Here is a 17,291-nt window from a genome sequence, read left to right as displayed (position 1 = left end):
TTCTTAATTTATTAATTTTCACCTAACCTCACCTAAGTACATCCTTAAATGATTATAATGTATCATGCCGTATGACCTTACCGGCAAGGTCAACAATTTCAATCACTATCATCTTTTTTCTAAATAGTCTCCGTAGAAAAGCTATTTAAATTACTGTTTAATCTTTGATCGATTATTTACTGGCTAAACATTGAGTGCTGATTTTATAGAAGAGTGGCCCACACTTTCATGCAGGTTCTTAAAATAATCTAACTCAAATACAGATCTTGTTTCCCAACCTTGCAATGTCATCTTCTACTTTCTGTTCTGAAGATTATTAGGTCAACCAATAAAATTTCTGCTTCCAAATTTTGAAAGCGTACATGGTGACAACAAAATTTGAGTATTCCTAAGTGTTCATAACGTAAAAGAGAGCATTTAGAATGAACACATGATTTTAATCAGATCATTTATAAACATTGATCACTTACATATCATAACACATCATTTTTCAACTGTTAATTTTATTTACAAGCAACTGCATTAGTTAAAAATCCAAAATTCTACAAACAAAAATGTCACAATGGTTGAAATACAAAGGGTACATACAATACTGTTCCTATCATTAGCCATCTTTGTTTTCCATACATAAAACTATCTATGGATTTATAATAATTTATGTGATACCAATTTTTCATTGATTTTGTGGATATAGGTGAACCACAAATTTCAAAATTCAAAGATGCATAATTTTTTATCAGTCTTCAAACCAGATTTTAGCAAAATCATGAAATCAAAATCCACAAATACTGTTTTTCCTCAATCTACCAAAATTTGTACCCACAAAGAAAAAAATACACAGTATCAGAAAATGAACTGCCAAAGATGTTTTTCCTCACAATCATAAATATGTGCTTCAATTCAACCACAAGGGCTTGGAGAAACTAAGTATATTTTTTCATTTTAATATGTTATAATTTGATTATTATGATCTTTTATATATTATATTTTTTTCTTTAAGAGAGCTATTGCCTAGCAATGCTAAAATATAAACATATCTCTTACTTAACTTTGACATGCAGCAGGTATAATGTTAAGTAAGCAATAAATAATTTAGCATACAGTGGATTATAATTTGTACTTTAAATCGATCAGTTTTGTGAATTACTTTAAATGTAATACAAATTATAATATATGTTTAAAAGGGATATTATTTTGTGAATTTACAAGTGATACAATATTTGTGCAATCCCAGTGTTCAAAAGGTATGACTTAGGTGAATTAAACTTCAAAGAATGATATAAAAGTGTAAAATGGCACATTCATTTCCAATTCATAATGTGAAATCACAGTGATTAAAGGGAAGTAACTTTTGTTATTCGAATCTCAATGAAATTGATGATGTGTGTAAAATGCCACATTCATATCCAATATCGTGCGCATCACACTTTGGGTTAATATTTCAATCGCAATCTTCAACAACAAAACAACTACTACTACCTTTCTTGATGTTGTCATCTTCAAAGTTAAAATAATAAACTAAATTATGCAGACATTTTTACAAGCAAAGGGATACAATAATTGGTGGAGGTGAATAAAAACATTTTAGTGTTGCCATAACAACTAAGTTAGTGATACAGTGATTTGAACTATTGCAAAAACTATATTTGATTATACATATCGAATAAATGCAATATGTTATTTTTAAACAATATTTTTTTTTAATTTTCTTGACAGATATGAATTTCAAATTGGGACCTTACTGAAAAAATAACTGCAGTATTAGATTTTGGGAAGGCAAAGTTAATTTTTTTTACCCCTTAAAAACACAAATAAAAAGAAAGAGTTCATCTCTATATCCCATAAAGTGTAAGAAAAATTTGGTATGGATGCATTTGAATGTTGTTTGCAAAAAAGAATAGCTGAGGAATTTGAGGTTCCATTGTCCAGATAGTCATATTTCCCAATCAATACACAAGTTCCTTTAATAAAATAAAAAAAAATTAAATGGTAAAATACATAAAGAAAGTGTTTTTAATAAAAAAAAAGATTTTACATGAAATTATCAACATCAATCTGGGATTATTCATAACAATATTTTGAATCAAAGGAAACTATATGAACCTCAGCATTTGTTTCTAAGATACCATTAATAATGTACAAAGCAGTCATAATGATCCTCAAAATTAAATACTTCAGTGTCCCATAAATCTCAATACTGCAGTTATTTCAGAACTTTCTCAAATTGAAATAGTAAAATCTATAAAAATAGTGCTTCTTAATAAAACATTTGAAATTTATTTTTTTTTGGATTTCTTTAAAGCTATTCAAACCTACAAACATATATTAAATAATTAGAACATCTTGTTCATACTTTATCTACTAAAGTTCTATTTTTGCTATAGTCCATTTATTATGATACTCACTTTAGATTCGATGTCCGTTGACTGTTATTATCAAAGTAACATGTTATATTATATACATGTATTATAGCCGAGCCAGAAAGCAGCATCATGCTGACTTGTATACGAACTTTATAAGTACATTCATATATATATGAAGTTAGTGCTTACAAAACATATACTGTCCTTTGAAGAAAACTGAGGACAACATTTATTGATATAAATAATAAATACCTACTAATTGTTTCAATTTGAGTAGGAATGAGTTGTTAAGTATAAAAAGCTATGTTTATTTTTAAAGTAAAAGCTAATAAATATCTTACATTAAAATATATTTAGCAATGCGAAGTGGGTTAACTCTTATAGTGGATTTTTTCATATATGTTACAACAACCCCACACTGGATTCATTTTGATGTTAAATGATAAATTTTATATACTTAAATAATTTAATTGATAAAAACATGGAAAAAAAATATGATTACCGGTAAATCAGAATTTGAATTTTGAGTGCAGTGTAGTGATCATTTGGTCTGGTTATATAAAACATAAATTGCAAAATAAAAAAACTAGAGGTTTTGAACACTATCCTGCTATTCCAACTAAAAATACTGAAGTGTACTCTAAAATGGAAACTGTTATATGTACATTAAAAACCATGTATGTACAAATTGAATCTAGATACTATTAAAAGAAGATTTTTAGAATATTGATAAAGAATACTTACATTTCTAACAAATGTAAATCCGAGTTCAAATAATATTCCTGTCAAAAAAAGAAGAGAGAATGTTACACTTTATTCAAATAATATTGTATTTGCTCAAGGTAAAATATTTAACACAAAGGGCAAACCCATGATAACATCAATATAGATTCAAGCCCACATGAATCATTTCTTATTTTTTCATAACCCTGATTGAAATAAAAAATGCTGCTTAAAGGTGTTTTATTTCCCATTTCAGAAGCTTAAGCATTCTAATTGCAATTTAGAAATTTATACACCAAACTGAGTGATTATAATTTCATAAAAAATTAAAATTACTTTCTGAGAAAATAAGCCACATGATATAAGAGATTAATAATATGACAGTAAATTTGTAAATTTTTAGCATACTTAAAACTGGGACTGTTGAACAATTGACAAAAATGTGAGATTTATTATTGCAATTTAAGGTGGTACCCAACACTTTCACTAACATTAATTTGGCTCGTTTAATTTTCATAAAATTTTGACAATGTATTAACTTTGACCCTTACACAAAAATATAAAAATTTCAAAAATTTTTGAACAAACCTTTTTGTCAGAAAAAAAACACTGGTTATATACCAGTTTGACAAACACCAATTTTTGATCATTGAGAAGCTTAATATTCCCTTTACAAAACAACGTTATTAAAACGTTTAGATGACTTTACAGAGTTGTCTCCCTGTAGTGTTAGGTACCACCTTAAGAAAATGGTGCATATAAATACTGCTAAAAAAAATAAAAGTAAGTTTTCATTTCTGCAAAACCTATCCTGATTCCCTGTTACCTTTTTCACAACAGTTTTTACAGTTGTTGAAAATGTTTGGAACAGAAACTTTGAAGGAGAAATTGCAAATTAATTAAGGTTTTATGTCTTCAGACACTTGTCTCAAAACAATATATATTTCCTTTTTCTTTCGATGGAACTTTTGACTAATAATTTATGACCTACTGACCTATTTTTTCTGGAAGTTGATTGGTTCTGACAAATATTTCAGCATGTTGTAAAGGATCCATTACATCTGATATCTGTTGAATACAATAACAAAACAGGGATAAATATTTTAATATATATATGGTATACAAATGATTTACTAACCAAAATAATTCCCTCCCTTGAGAGAACTTGAACTCTCTATACGATAAAAACATGTCATAAATCAAAGACTTTAATTGGTGCTCTCTGTATGACAGAGCAGTTAGCTGAAAGTTTTTGAGATAGGTAAATCCCAAGCTAATTTTGAATGGTCAGTTGACAATTTTTTACTGACCAGCATTTCAAACATTAGCAGAGTAATGGAATATGTCAACTGAATTATTCCTTTTAAATAAGGGAAGATCTTGGACTTGAAGACTTTACCTATTGCTTAGAGAGAGCTCAAAGTAGGTTTTAAATTACCCAGTGTATATGGAGTCTCTCTATTTATGGCAACAGAATCTACAGTTTTAAATAAAGAGTTGAATGGACTCAATGCAAAATGAAAACAACATTAGACATTTGTCTTACTTTTGTAGTAAATGACCAGGTCTTTTCTTCTTTGTCCACAGAATAAACCTTCAACACATGAATATTACTTAATACCTGAAAAAGAAAGTTATATCCTTAAACTTGACACAAATCAACACCAATCACATACCTATATAAATCACTATTTAGTTCTTTGTTTTGTTCAGTGATTTTTAGCCTTGTAACTGGAAAACATGTTTTTATGAAAAGTGTTTAGGCAAAATAAACACACAGCAAAACATCCAGTGATTTTTAATGTCCAGCTTTTGTAATTCAGCATTCTATAATTGATAACAGAATTTTTGCAAATTGTTAAAGCATCTTGCTATTAGCTGCTCAAGAATATTGAAGAAAATATGACAGATACAAGTCTTTAAGATAAAGGTAACCCGCACATTAGTTATTCCTTTTTTTAAATTTGCAATGGTACACAATCTGTGACAACTTACATTTTGTCCATCAAACAGGCAAACTCTGACGTATCTTGATTTTACAGTAATAGCTGAAATGATAAACATAGTCAATTAGTTACCCATAATCCTCCATAAACATAGTCAATTAGTTACCCATAATCCTCCATAAACATAGTCAATTAGTAACCTTTAATCCTCCAAGTGGTCTGTGTTTTGAACGTCTTAGGTATAAAAATATAAAACAGGGAATGCTGGCCAACAAGACAAATATTCACCAGAGAGCAAAGGACAAGGATGTAAACAATAACTGTGAATTTATTTATTTTTGTGGGTACTAATTATCGTGGATTGAGGAAAACTTCATGTTCGTGGATATTTAATTTCGTGGTTTATGCAAAGTCTGCATACATACCTTTAGAAAATTTGTAAATTGTTGAAAATTTAAATTTGTGGTTCCCCTGGTCTCATGAAATCCACGAAAATTAGTACCCAACGAATATTAATGAAGCTACAGTATAAGTCACTGTATGTATTCACAGTATTAACTTTCTGCTATTTTCAAATCTTTTTTTTACTATGGGCCCAAATAACCTCAACTCCAGGTTATACATCTTAAAAAACTCTATTAAAAGGCATTTGCTTTAGAAATTTCCAGAAAATTTTGAGAGAAATAAGTAGAAGAAGATTCTAATATACTTTTGCTTATACTATTCTTTAAAAAGCAAATATGACAAGTTTGTGCAAGAAATTCCATCTATAAGGACTAAAAGAGGGACAAAAGATACCAAAGGGACAGTCAAACTCATAAATCTAAAACAAACTGACAACGCCATGGCTAAAAATGAAAAAGACAAACAGAAAAACAATAGTACACATGACACAACATAGAAAACTAAAGAATAAACAACACGAACCCCACCAAAAACTAGGGGTGATCTCAGGTGCTCCGGAAGGGTTAGCAGATCCTGCTCCACATGTGGCACCCGTCGTGTTGCTTATGTGATTACAAATCCGGTAAATAGTCTAATTCGGTAGGTGACTAAAAGTGTGCTGTCAGATAAATCAAATAAGAAAACTACTGTAGAAATCTAAAAAGTTTTTGTTTGTAAAAAGACTGTACTACCTTTTGAAGGTGTAGGAATCTGTCTACAACTTGTTATAGTTATAACTCTGTCAAATTTACTGTTTCTTGGCATTATCTGTAAAGTAAAATATAATTGTTCTATGTTATTTACACTATCTATTTACACTATCAGTTCAGTAGTAAACATTTTTCTTATAAAAATAAATATAAGTACAAAAAATAAATTTTCATCAATAAGATTTTTTGGAATATCAGAAATTTTAGTAATATTTTTCACTTAAGATTAGAATATTTTTTATATTTTTTAACTACTATATTTTAAAAGCATTTTTTTACCTGAGATTTTTGAGGATCATAGAATAGATCTCTATAGAACAAGTTAGATTTACTAAGTTTAGGTGCCAGGTAATTCTTCATTCTGTATGTATCATCTGAAATAAATTAAAGATAATATTTATGTCATACTGTGGTAAAATAAGTAGGAAACCATCATTCTATGTCCTTCTATAACCTTAGCGCATTTGTCTTAAAAGAACCAGTTAAGCATAGATATTTTTTTACCAAGATATAACAAGAATGTGTCCCCAGTACAGGGATGCCCCATCCGCACTATCATTTTCAATGTTCAGTGGACCATGAAAATGCTGGAAAATCTCTAATTTGATATTGAAATTAGAACAATCATATCATAGGGAACATGCATAATAAGTTTCAAGTTGATTGGACTTCAACTTCATCAAAAACTACCTCAACACAAAACTTTAACCTGAAGCAGGACAGGACAGACAAACAAACGAACAGACGGAACAAACAGACAGCTGAACAAACGAACAGACGGACGAACTGACGCACAGACCAGAAAACTTAATGCCCATAAATGGGGCATAAAAAGGTGCTAAATAAGTTTGCATTATTTGTTGAATGTTTTGGTTACAGGTATAGAAGGCTTTTTTCTAGGAGTTTTTCAAAAGAGGGGTGATAGATACAAGATCGACATTCGACTCATAGATCGAAAACAAACTGAGAACGCCGTGGCTAAAAAATAAAAAGACAAATAAAGTACACAAGACACAACATAGAAAACTAAAGACTAAGTAACACGAACCCCATAAAAAGCTGGGTGATCTCCGGAAGTGTAAGCAGATCCTGCTCCCCATGTGGTACCTATTGTGTTGCACATGTTATTACAAATCTGATAAATGGTCTAAATTGGTGACATTCGTTAAAAGGGAACTTTCAATTTCCCTCTTAATTTGAAAAAAGACATTGTGTTTTAAGTATATATAAATTAAGTACTTTTCCTTACAAAGGGATGTAAATAAAAAGATGTGTATACAAAAATATAAAAGTTTAAACATAGGTCAATTGCTCAATCAAAAACCTACCAAAAATGGAAAATAACTCTATTTAAAATAGTTAATAAATAGATATCCACATTACCTCTGACAGATAAAGGTTTTAGTGTAGAAGGTCTAAATCCTGAAGGCATTGCTCCTAAAGCATGAAGTACATCTGTGGCACTCGTCTGAAATAATAAATAAATTATATGTCAAATACATTGATTTCGTGTAATTGGTAGACGTAATTTTTAGGTTGTCTAAGTCTCTATAGTATACAGTTCTAGACTAATATTTGTAGTTAAGTTAATTAACATCCTAACTATATATAGTTATTTGATTTAGTTTAGATATAATATAAATTGTATAATCCCAATGTTCAGTTAATATCATACAGTTAAACCTACTATAAACAAATATCACCTCTATGAAGAGAAAACCCTGTCTTGTCCGGATACCTTCTATGTACCACTTTAGTTATACATATGCAAAACTAAATTAAAACGCCCCCTCTTACAAGGTCAATTTAATCTGGACCTCAGGATGACCTGTATTTTAAGTAAAAACAAGTGGATGCAAACAGGGTATAGGTGTTTTCAACTGTTCCTGCATTGTCCTTGACTTTCACTTTTTTTGGAATATTTAGAATTGACTATGAATAAAGTACCACACGTGACATGAATGCTAATAATTTGACTGTGTAAGGTTTTTAGGTATATGTTTATGGGTAAACTTTTAGTTCAGGCATTTTTTTATTTTTCTAGTTACAGTGAATTTTTGTCTTTAATCAAGAAAAAAAATATATTAGTATATATAACAAAACTGTGAGAGAATTTTATATCAAGTTCCCAAGTATCATGCACACAATGAAAAAAGAACTTAAAAGTAAAATTGTATAACAAAAACTAATGGCAACATGCCAACATTGTTTACCATCAGTCTGAGATTCATATGAGTATACTGAAATTTAATATCATTATAGCATTATATTAATATCAAAGCAAAATAGGGTTAAGTGCAAGAAAAATATAAGATACACACTAATATTGTAAGAAGTAAGCATTCATTCAAATATAAACAGTCCTGAAATACTTTCCCTTATTCTTATATTTACAAAACAGTATAAGCTGTTTTCACTCTTATTGTAGACATTTGATCATTTAACCCTTTCCTTAGTTTTTGCTTATGTCTAGATAGCCAAAGAATAATTGAAATAACTTGTGGGTGTTAAATTTAACCATATCGGCATTTAATGAAGTGGCTTTAGAATTTTACCTGATATTTTTAGTTATTAATTTACCCCTCAAGTACCTGATTTATAAATTCTATATATATCTTTAAAATGATTATCTATATACACCCTTCAATTCCTAGTTTTCATACAAACTATTTCTCAGACTGATAATTAGAACAGATCTCATGCCGAATTATCTTAAATAGTTATAATCATATGTGTGGTAAAAGTCAACTTTGTATTGCTCAATCACATCTTTTGCAAGATTCATAACAATTTACAATGTTCACATCAAAAATGATATAATTTATAGTTAGAAAGTGAAAGTGATGTGATTTAGGGTCTTTATCATTCAATGATTGTGAAAAAAAATCAGGATAAAGGATGATTGTGATAGAACTCCATGACAATAGTGACAACTCAAGGATGATTTTGACAGAACTCCAGGACAATAGTGATAGAACTCCATGACAATTGTGAAAATAATCCAGGACAATTGTGACAGAAATGGCAGACTGTGTCCAGTGACATCATAGACAATTCCTCACCTCATCTTTTAAATCCTAATAAAACATCACAAATTTAGGATAACATACATGCACGAAATAATAAATAAACAGCTGCAACAAATGATTAAAACGCATATAGCCCCAAAAAAGGCTAAAATATAGTCAATATTAAAGAAAAAAGAAATTCAAAGCAGACAATATAAATTTTTTTTTAATTCTTGTTAGTTATGTTAGAATATTTTAAAACAATAACATCATAACAAAATTCTTTGTTTGCTGTTGTCCTTTTATTTCTTGAAAAAAGGTAAAGAAAAATGCATCATATATTTGAAGATTGTCAGTTTGTAAACACACAGATTATGCTGAAGCTTTTTTTTTGTTTGTTAAAAAAAATGAAATTTACAATGTTGTTTTCGTACATTAATTTCATTAAGAGATGACGGGTGCAGCAAACAACAATTTTTCTTCATTATTAGTTTTTTAATTCAAAATTTGTTAAATTATATAATATGATCCACTCAAAAAGAGAGATATCTATCCCCCCTGAAAGATATTGTTAGTTTAAAAAAGAATGGACTCAGAAGTCCTCTTAGTGTATTAAGAAATTATTTTAACAGAGATCTGAAGGAAAATAAAGTTAATTAAATATGAGAGAACACTCATTTATACTCACTTTTTTATCTCTAAATGTCTTTATCGTTTACAAATACATTTATTGTGAATATTGATTAATTTAAACACTTCACACAAAACACATTAAGATGTACAACCAAACTCACAAAACTGTTAAAGGCTGTTCCGGAAAATACTATGCCCACCGTAGGTAAAGCATTTTTTTTTTAATTTATGTGGTGGTTGTATTTGAAATACAAAAATGCAAAAGGAGTGTTGTTATAATTTATTTTAATTCTTTGGGTGGTGGCAGTTTAAAAATTGTGTCATCCATTGGGGGACATAGCATTTTCTGGAACAGCCCTTACAATGAGCAACTGATTGTGTAATTTAATTTTATTTACTAAATGATATGAGCAAATCAGTCCTTATACAGATAAATCAGCATGTGCAATACTGAAAACGTTCTAATGTCAATATAATCAACCCTTAATATTGGTCTTCTAATAGGGCCAATACAGGAAAAAAACAGGGCTAATACATTATGTATGACAAGTTTATTTTTAATAAATATAAGGGCTATCAGTCCTAAAAATATTGAGTACTATTATATCTTGGATTTGTTGTTTCAAGTACAAATTTTGAGATCTGTTTATATTTCTTGTCAGAGGCAATTTAATTAATGACAATTAAGCATAAATGTATACCAGGAAACATATTTTAACTATCATAAATATCATTTTACAAGAGATGCTTTCAAGAAAATTTGTTTTAAGAAAAGAGGGGTTACATTTTCCTGACAGAAAAAGATTAATTGAGCATCAGTGTTCCCATGAAATTATTAACCTGTCTCAACCAAAAATCTGTGGCTTGAATATTTTGTTTTTATGATGTTGCGTTATTGTTGTCAGTTGAGATCAAGTTTCATTATAAGATCCTTAAAATTTAACGCTAAGTTGAATATGTTTATATACTTAAAATATACTGCTTTTCCATACAACACATTTACAAAGACTTTCTATTTAAAAAAAAAGAAAATCATTGAATTTATCCAAATCTTTAAAAATATAATGCTTTAAATAACATGTGATCAATGATTATGTGTTAATTGTTAAACACAGTCACGATGGTTAAACTTTGTGTCATTAAAACCCAAATGTTAATTCAGAAATTTATTTAGCTAAGAAGATCTTATAAACGTGTATCAGTGTATCCTACAGAAATTCTCAGTATAATATATATTTATCTAACAAATCTAAACAATTACCAAATAACAGTGCATAGCTTACTCTCTAAGTCAATAATGAAAAAAAAGGAAACTAAAACCATAAAATACTGAAGTCAAACCAAATGTCAATACACAGAAGTGGTGAATTTGTTATAACAGGACTTATGCATCATACTGATTCTTGGTTGGACTTTTTTCGTCCAAAATTTACATTTTTAAAAAAAATCAGTAATGTGTTTGTAATAGGTAATTTTTCCAATACTGTTTAAAGCATTCATTAGAAATAAATAAAGTTGTGTTTTTAAAAGGCTTGCAATACATTTATAAAACTGGTTGGCATAAACTTACCACTGATTTTTTCAGAGTTATGTCTGTTAATCTAAGTCTACTTTCTTAAACTTAATTCAAATAAAGATAAAAGATGAATTTTGACTTCCTTATCACAAAAAAATTAAGACTGCAGCAATCCTGTTCTAACGTTTTTCCATCTTTCCTAAACATTGTACCACTGAAAATTTAATCACATGGTGGTCATTGAATTAAACATACCTCATTGACAGCTTTCTTGATACTACCCCAATGCTTTTTACCACTGAAATAAGGAACAAAAATACATTGAGATTATATTAGAAAAGGGAATATTGAAAATTCAGAAATTATTGTAATGATCTTAATATTGCATGTATTGTAATGTGTTAGGTTTTGTTAAAATACAAAAGGTTTGTCTGTAGGAATCAAAATCAAAACTTCCTAATGAAATGGAAAGGGAAAATGAAATTAACCATAGTGCTATGTTTCAAAGGCCCAATTGTGAACCTTCCCATTAAATGTTTAGTGATGTTTTTATGAAAATATTTCACTGTATTTGACTGAGATACATGTATTATAAATTTAAATATCATTAATTAAAATATTCAGAAAAAGACCAACTGTTCAATTCATCCTTCTTGACTTTAAAAACTCATGAACAAAATATTGCAAAAATTATATGATTACCTTCTGGTTGTCTCCCCTCCCTCCTGGTCTCCTGTTTCTTCTTCCTCCTCCTCTTCCTCCTCATCTGTAATATAACTTATTATAATGAAACATGCACACTGTATAACTAGTGGTATTTTTCAGACTATCAACATTAATAATAAAGTGACTTTCCCCTCACTCTCACCTATCCTCTTCATGCCCGTCTGCCCTTTACTGACTGTTAATTAAAGTATTCTTTGGAATCAAGAATTAGCAAATCAAGTGTTTAGTGGAGAGTAAATGTAAAACTAAGTTCCTGTTTGATTTATTATACTTGGTTAGGGATTATACTCATGATTATATTAACAGCAATAACTCTGTACATAAACAATGATTTCTAGTTTCAACAAGGATTTTAAATTTCCTAGAATTTAGAGTTTCTTCTTGCCTTTGAAAATAATTTGTATAGGTTCAAAAAGTTCTCATTTGTGATAAATTGATTTATATTGGTATAATTCAACTTCAACAGCCTTTTCATATTTTGGTGGCTGCATTATTAAAATATACAAATAAATCATATTATAACGATTGGTACAAAAAAGAGTCAAAAGAATGTTAAAGGGAAATAATTCACAATTTCAAATTGCATGTTTTGAACATTTTCAGCCACAATTTCTAATGGTTATAGTACAAAACAGCAGTTTATTAACATTATTTACACTGAAAATACTTCAAATTTGCCCCCATCTGGATGATTTGAATAAGGATTTTCAAAATGTAAACTCCATTATTTTTGTTGGCATAGTTCTTTCACTTTGTGTTATTTCCCCTTTAGCTAAGAAGTATGTATTGCGTAATACTTATTTATAATCTGTTTTACATACCATCATCTTTCTGTAAATCTTTGTACTTGTTATATTCCTGTAATCAAATGTAAAATGCTTAGAAATGGAGATAAAATTATTGTCTATATCTGAACCATATCATTAAACAAGATAATATAAAACAAAAGTGAAAATATTTCATCTGCTTTATGAATTATATGGGGACGGAGTCCCCAATAACAGTAGAAAATTCAATAATAAAAAAATACGGGAAAATTTCCCGAATTTTTCATTGTACTAATGAACTCAAAATCGTTCAAATTTCTCGTTTGTATGAAACTTTGAGTAAAATATATATTTATCAGTCTAGTATAAAATAGGAAGGAACGCGCAATACCAATTTCATTTTTAATAATTCCTTGATATGAAAAAACGTTACCTGATGATAGCGTTTCTTTGTTTACATTGCATATGACGTCATAATTTAAATAACGTCACAACTAAATCCCTAACAACAGAACCAAAATCGGAAACGTTACGGTATTTCCGTTTCTTTTTTTTTAAACAAATATTTAAGTTACAAAAAGATAATTCATACAGACTTCGTCCCCATTTACAGGTAATGCCTGCCTCATATTAAATTAATCCTATGTTCAGCATTTTTTTATCTGAGAATTACTGATGAGTCTTTTGTAGAGGAATGCTAAGATGAGTCTGGCTTGGAAAATTTTAATCATGTTGATGATAAGTTTATTTCTTACTTGTAAAAATGTAGAGGGCACCACTCCTCTATCTCCATTTTCATTCTCTGCCTCCCACCAACCATCTTCCCTGTAAAACAATAAAGTTAAGATGAACATGGATGAACATGTATGTCTGTTCTTGTAAAACAATACTAATGTGGATTAATTATTATTTGTCAGAAACCATTTTTCAGGGTTTTCATGGGTACAGGGGAAACACAAATTTAAAAAATTTAAAAATTACAATTTTAGAATGTTTGCAGTCTTTGGCAAACCATGATATCAAATATCAACGAAAAAGGTTGGTTTTCCTTAATCTATAAAATATTAATACCCACAAAAATAAATGAATCCACTGTATATCTTAGCTCTTTGACTAATGCTTTTAAAATGTCTATTTGAGTTTGAATGCAATGATGCAGTATTTCAACTTATTTCCTTAGTTTCAACTTCATCCAGAACAAGCAACAAATTATGCAACACCATTTGTGAATTTATTTTACAGAAATGACAGCATTTAGTATTTGTGTATATCCTGGGCACCATTGAAGAATTGATTAAATAATAAAAGCAGATAACATCTTACCAGGAAATTAATTGTGATTATTTGTAAAATGTTGAAAATTATTTATAATAACAGTTTTATCTTCCTTAATTTGTGCAACCATTTGGTTTGAAAATGTACAAAAAGAAATCAATATATCAAAATAGAATTCTCAGTCAAACATATTTAGTGCTATAGAAAAATCAATATAAAATATAAAAAATATAAGATGTGAAAAAATTATTATAAATACTGAATGGGAGATAACTCTGAGAGGAGAGTGACCACCTACCTTGTCTGAACAATAGTTAATACATCTCCAACTTTAAATGCTAAATCTCCAGGTTGGTCTCCTGCATATTCACACACAGCTTCAAACATTCGTCCCTAAAATAAAAAATTAAATAAAAAAGCTTAAAAATTAATAAAATTTTAATGAATATGGAAATTGAAATTTGGCCTAAAATTAAAAAAAAACATGTAAAAATCAATTTAAAGTGGTCTAGACTATCATATACATAAGAGAAAATTTATTATCATTTTGCTATTTTTTTAAGGCTGTACAGTGACCTATAGTTGCTTACATCTCAGACATTTTGCATATGGTGTATATTTATCTTATTGGTAATCTTTCCACATCTTTAGATCTTTATACCCTTAAATACATTATAGAACAAGTTGTTCTTTGCCTTAAGAATTTTTAGTCAAACCCCAAAATATCATTGTCAAATCTGCATTGGGATTGTATTATTGAAAAATAATTTGAATTAATCATCGTCATGTAAAATGATAGTACTTAAAGTTATTCTATAGTTCATAACTTGCAACTCACTCCAGTGGTAACTTCAAGAGTATCTTCTGCTGCATCTTTTTTCTTTTTCTTCTTCCCCTTCTTTTCTGTTTCCTCCTCCTCCTCTTCTTCTTCATCATCGTCTTCCTCATCTCCCTCTTCCTCATCTTCATCATCATCTTCTTCGTCATCATCTTCTTCTTCTTCCTCCTCCTCATCAGCTTCTTTCTCTTCTTTCTGCATTTTCTCTTTCTTTGTTTCTGTAGGTTTCTTACTGAGTTTACAAAATATTTTCATTTTTAAAAATTTATTAAAGCCTGTGAATTATTGAAAACTTTTCTCAAATAAATTAATGGTGACTTCGATGGCACGTATCTATGTTGAAACTGTAAATTCAGATTTTTTTTATTTGTGACGTCAAATTTATAAAATTGTGTTGTAAAATTTTACAGAAACTTGTGTGATTTTAAGTAATGGCAGACAAATTTGCATACAAGTGTAAATACGTCTTTACTTACTGATCAGTTGCTTCATCTTCCTCTGTTTCATATTCATCCTCATCTGTTTCATATTCATCCTCATCCTCCTCATCATCATCATCTTTTCTCTCTATTTTTAATTTCTCTACTGGTTTACCCTTTCCTAAAAGATAAGTTTTAAAATTCAATTTGATTTGCAAACCGTTTTTTTTTTTTTAAGAAAATCATGTTTTTAATTTTATTTCATAACAAGCATTGTCAGCTTTCCTGTTCATGGTTTGTGGTTCTGTCTGTTTCTACACTAAAAAAAAATCTGTACACCATGATATAACAAAGAATGTTAAAAGTGGCTGTAAACACCAACAAAAAATCTGTACACCATGATATAACAAAGAATGTTAAAAGTGGCTGTAAACACCAACAAAAAAAATCCAACAAATTTAATTCTTTTTATAACATCAGTTCTTATTTTTAAATTCATCATTTCCCAACCTGATGTCATTAGGTTGTTTTTCCTTCCATAATAAGCTTTCCTTCTTAGACAGGAATATCTGTTATTCCATTTTGAAAACCTTCACATATATGTTAGTGTTCTCTTTAATTTTGATACTCAATTCTCCATTTTCCATACCTATCTCTTCATGTGTAGTTTCCTCATCTTCCTCCCCTTCTTCATCTTCTCCTTCTTCTTCATCTTCCCCTTCTTCTTCGTCTTCACCTTCTTCTTCATCTTCCCCTTCTTCTTCGTCCTCTTCTTCTTCACCTTTTAATTCCCTACAAAATGCAGTAAAATCTATACCATGCTTAAGTAAGAAACCTATTAAAAATTTACCTTTGTTACAAAGTATAGTTCTGAGTTAACATGCAATATTGGCCACTAGTTTAAAAATATTTCATTTACTCAAAGTAAATTTTATTGGACACAATGTGATATGTTTGGATTACCAGATGTAACTTCATATTAAGTAAATGGTTATTAAGGAGCATTCTAAGATCGTTCATCAGAATTTCTCTCTTGTTTTGTGTATAAAGGGCAGTTCAAGAGGAAATGGTGTACAGTCTCAATGACACTAGACATTTAGCAAGCAACAATCAATACAATGACCAGTCTCATAGAAATTTGACAAGCATGACCAAAAAACCTTTGTAAACTTTATTCACATCTTTCTTTCTAAATAAAACTTTTAAGGGTTCCACAGATCCCTGCATCTAGGAGTAGGTTCAATAAGGCCCTAAAATGGCCCCCTTTTTTAGCCTAGATTTCAAATTGAGATTTATTGACCAATATCACAATGATTAAAAGCTAATACAGTGACTAGATAGGAAATAAGTCTTTTTGTTGCAGATTTAGTTCCTGCATTTTATGAATGACATCAGAAATAGTACTCATTTTGATTTTGCATGAAAACAATGAAATTGGGTAAATTTCCATTGAATATTTGGACAGGAAACATAGAGCGCATACGTCAACAAAAAAGATCTTTGACAATAATGTTTGTAATAACATTTTACATGTCGGAATTGAATATTTAGGTTGTCGATGCCTGTGTTTCATGTTTCCAAATGTTAAATTTGGCTTAAATCCTGCTGATTTTCGTCAAAATCCCTTAAAATGACCTACCTGGGATGTAAAAATCAACGCTTTAGAATATAACAGAAAATGTTTTATAAAACTTTCTTACATGTCTTTAAGTCAACTTAAAACATTTTTTTATCTTGAAGCATTGAACTTTATAATTGAGGCCAAATATGACCCTTACCAAACTTACTCCGTTATTGATGTCTGAAACACTTGGACCATATACACTGTCCTAATATGAACTGCAAAAAAAGTTTATTTATCTGAAAAATGTAGTTTATTTATGAAGAAAAAAGAAACAAATATTTAAATAAGTTTTGCTCTTT

The 17,291-nt window shown here is 29.1% G+C and overlaps 1 protein-coding gene across 10 annotated transcripts in view; it reads right to left on the bottom strand.

Annotated features, from left to right (window-relative positions):
• Positions 1 to 17,291, bottom strand: part of LOC139515682 (nephrocystin-1-like) — a 35,678-nt gene that overhangs the window by 13,867 nt on the left and 4,520 nt on the right. Inside the window, exons 6-24 of one of the 10 annotated variants that reach the window (XM_071305326.1) lie at positions 16,018 to 16,160; positions 15,426 to 15,549; positions 14,950 to 15,181; positions 14,410 to 14,504; positions 13,592 to 13,661; positions 12,891 to 12,927; positions 12,046 to 12,109; positions 11,599 to 11,641; positions 9,883 to 9,900; positions 8,400 to 8,426; positions 7,570 to 7,654; positions 6,466 to 6,560; positions 6,169 to 6,244; positions 5,082 to 5,134; positions 4,633 to 4,707; positions 4,082 to 4,154; positions 3,108 to 3,145; positions 2,406 to 2,426; positions 1,480 to 1,497 (exon numbers count right to left, since the gene is read on the bottom strand). In XM_071305326.1, the coding sequence (XP_071161427.1) occupies positions 1,480 to 1,497; positions 2,406 to 2,426; positions 3,108 to 3,145; positions 4,082 to 4,154; positions 4,633 to 4,707; positions 5,082 to 5,134; positions 6,169 to 6,244; positions 6,466 to 6,560; positions 7,570 to 7,654; positions 8,400 to 8,426; positions 9,883 to 9,900; positions 11,599 to 11,641; positions 12,046 to 12,109; positions 12,891 to 12,927; positions 13,592 to 13,661; positions 14,410 to 14,504; positions 14,950 to 15,181; positions 15,426 to 15,549; positions 16,018 to 16,160 (1,387 nt within the window). The remainder of the gene's footprint in view (positions 1 to 1,479; positions 1,498 to 2,405; positions 2,427 to 3,107; positions 3,146 to 4,081; positions 4,155 to 4,632; positions 4,708 to 5,081; positions 5,135 to 6,168; positions 6,245 to 6,465; positions 6,561 to 7,569; positions 7,655 to 8,399; positions 8,427 to 9,882; positions 9,901 to 11,598; positions 11,642 to 12,045; positions 12,110 to 12,890; positions 12,928 to 13,591; positions 13,662 to 14,409; positions 14,505 to 14,949; positions 15,182 to 15,425; positions 15,550 to 16,017; positions 16,161 to 17,291) is intronic. The other 9 variants (XM_071305327.1, XM_071305329.1, XM_071305330.1 and 6 more) reach the window with 9 other exon arrangements.

This window comes from Mytilus edulis, chromosome 3, assembly GCF_963676685.1.
Source record: "Mytilus edulis chromosome 3, xbMytEdul2.2, whole genome shotgun sequence".
NCBI classification, from domain to species: Eukaryota; Metazoa; Mollusca; class Bivalvia; order Mytilida; family Mytilidae; genus Mytilus; species Mytilus edulis.
This window is presented reverse-complemented; position numbering and strand designations above follow the sequence as displayed.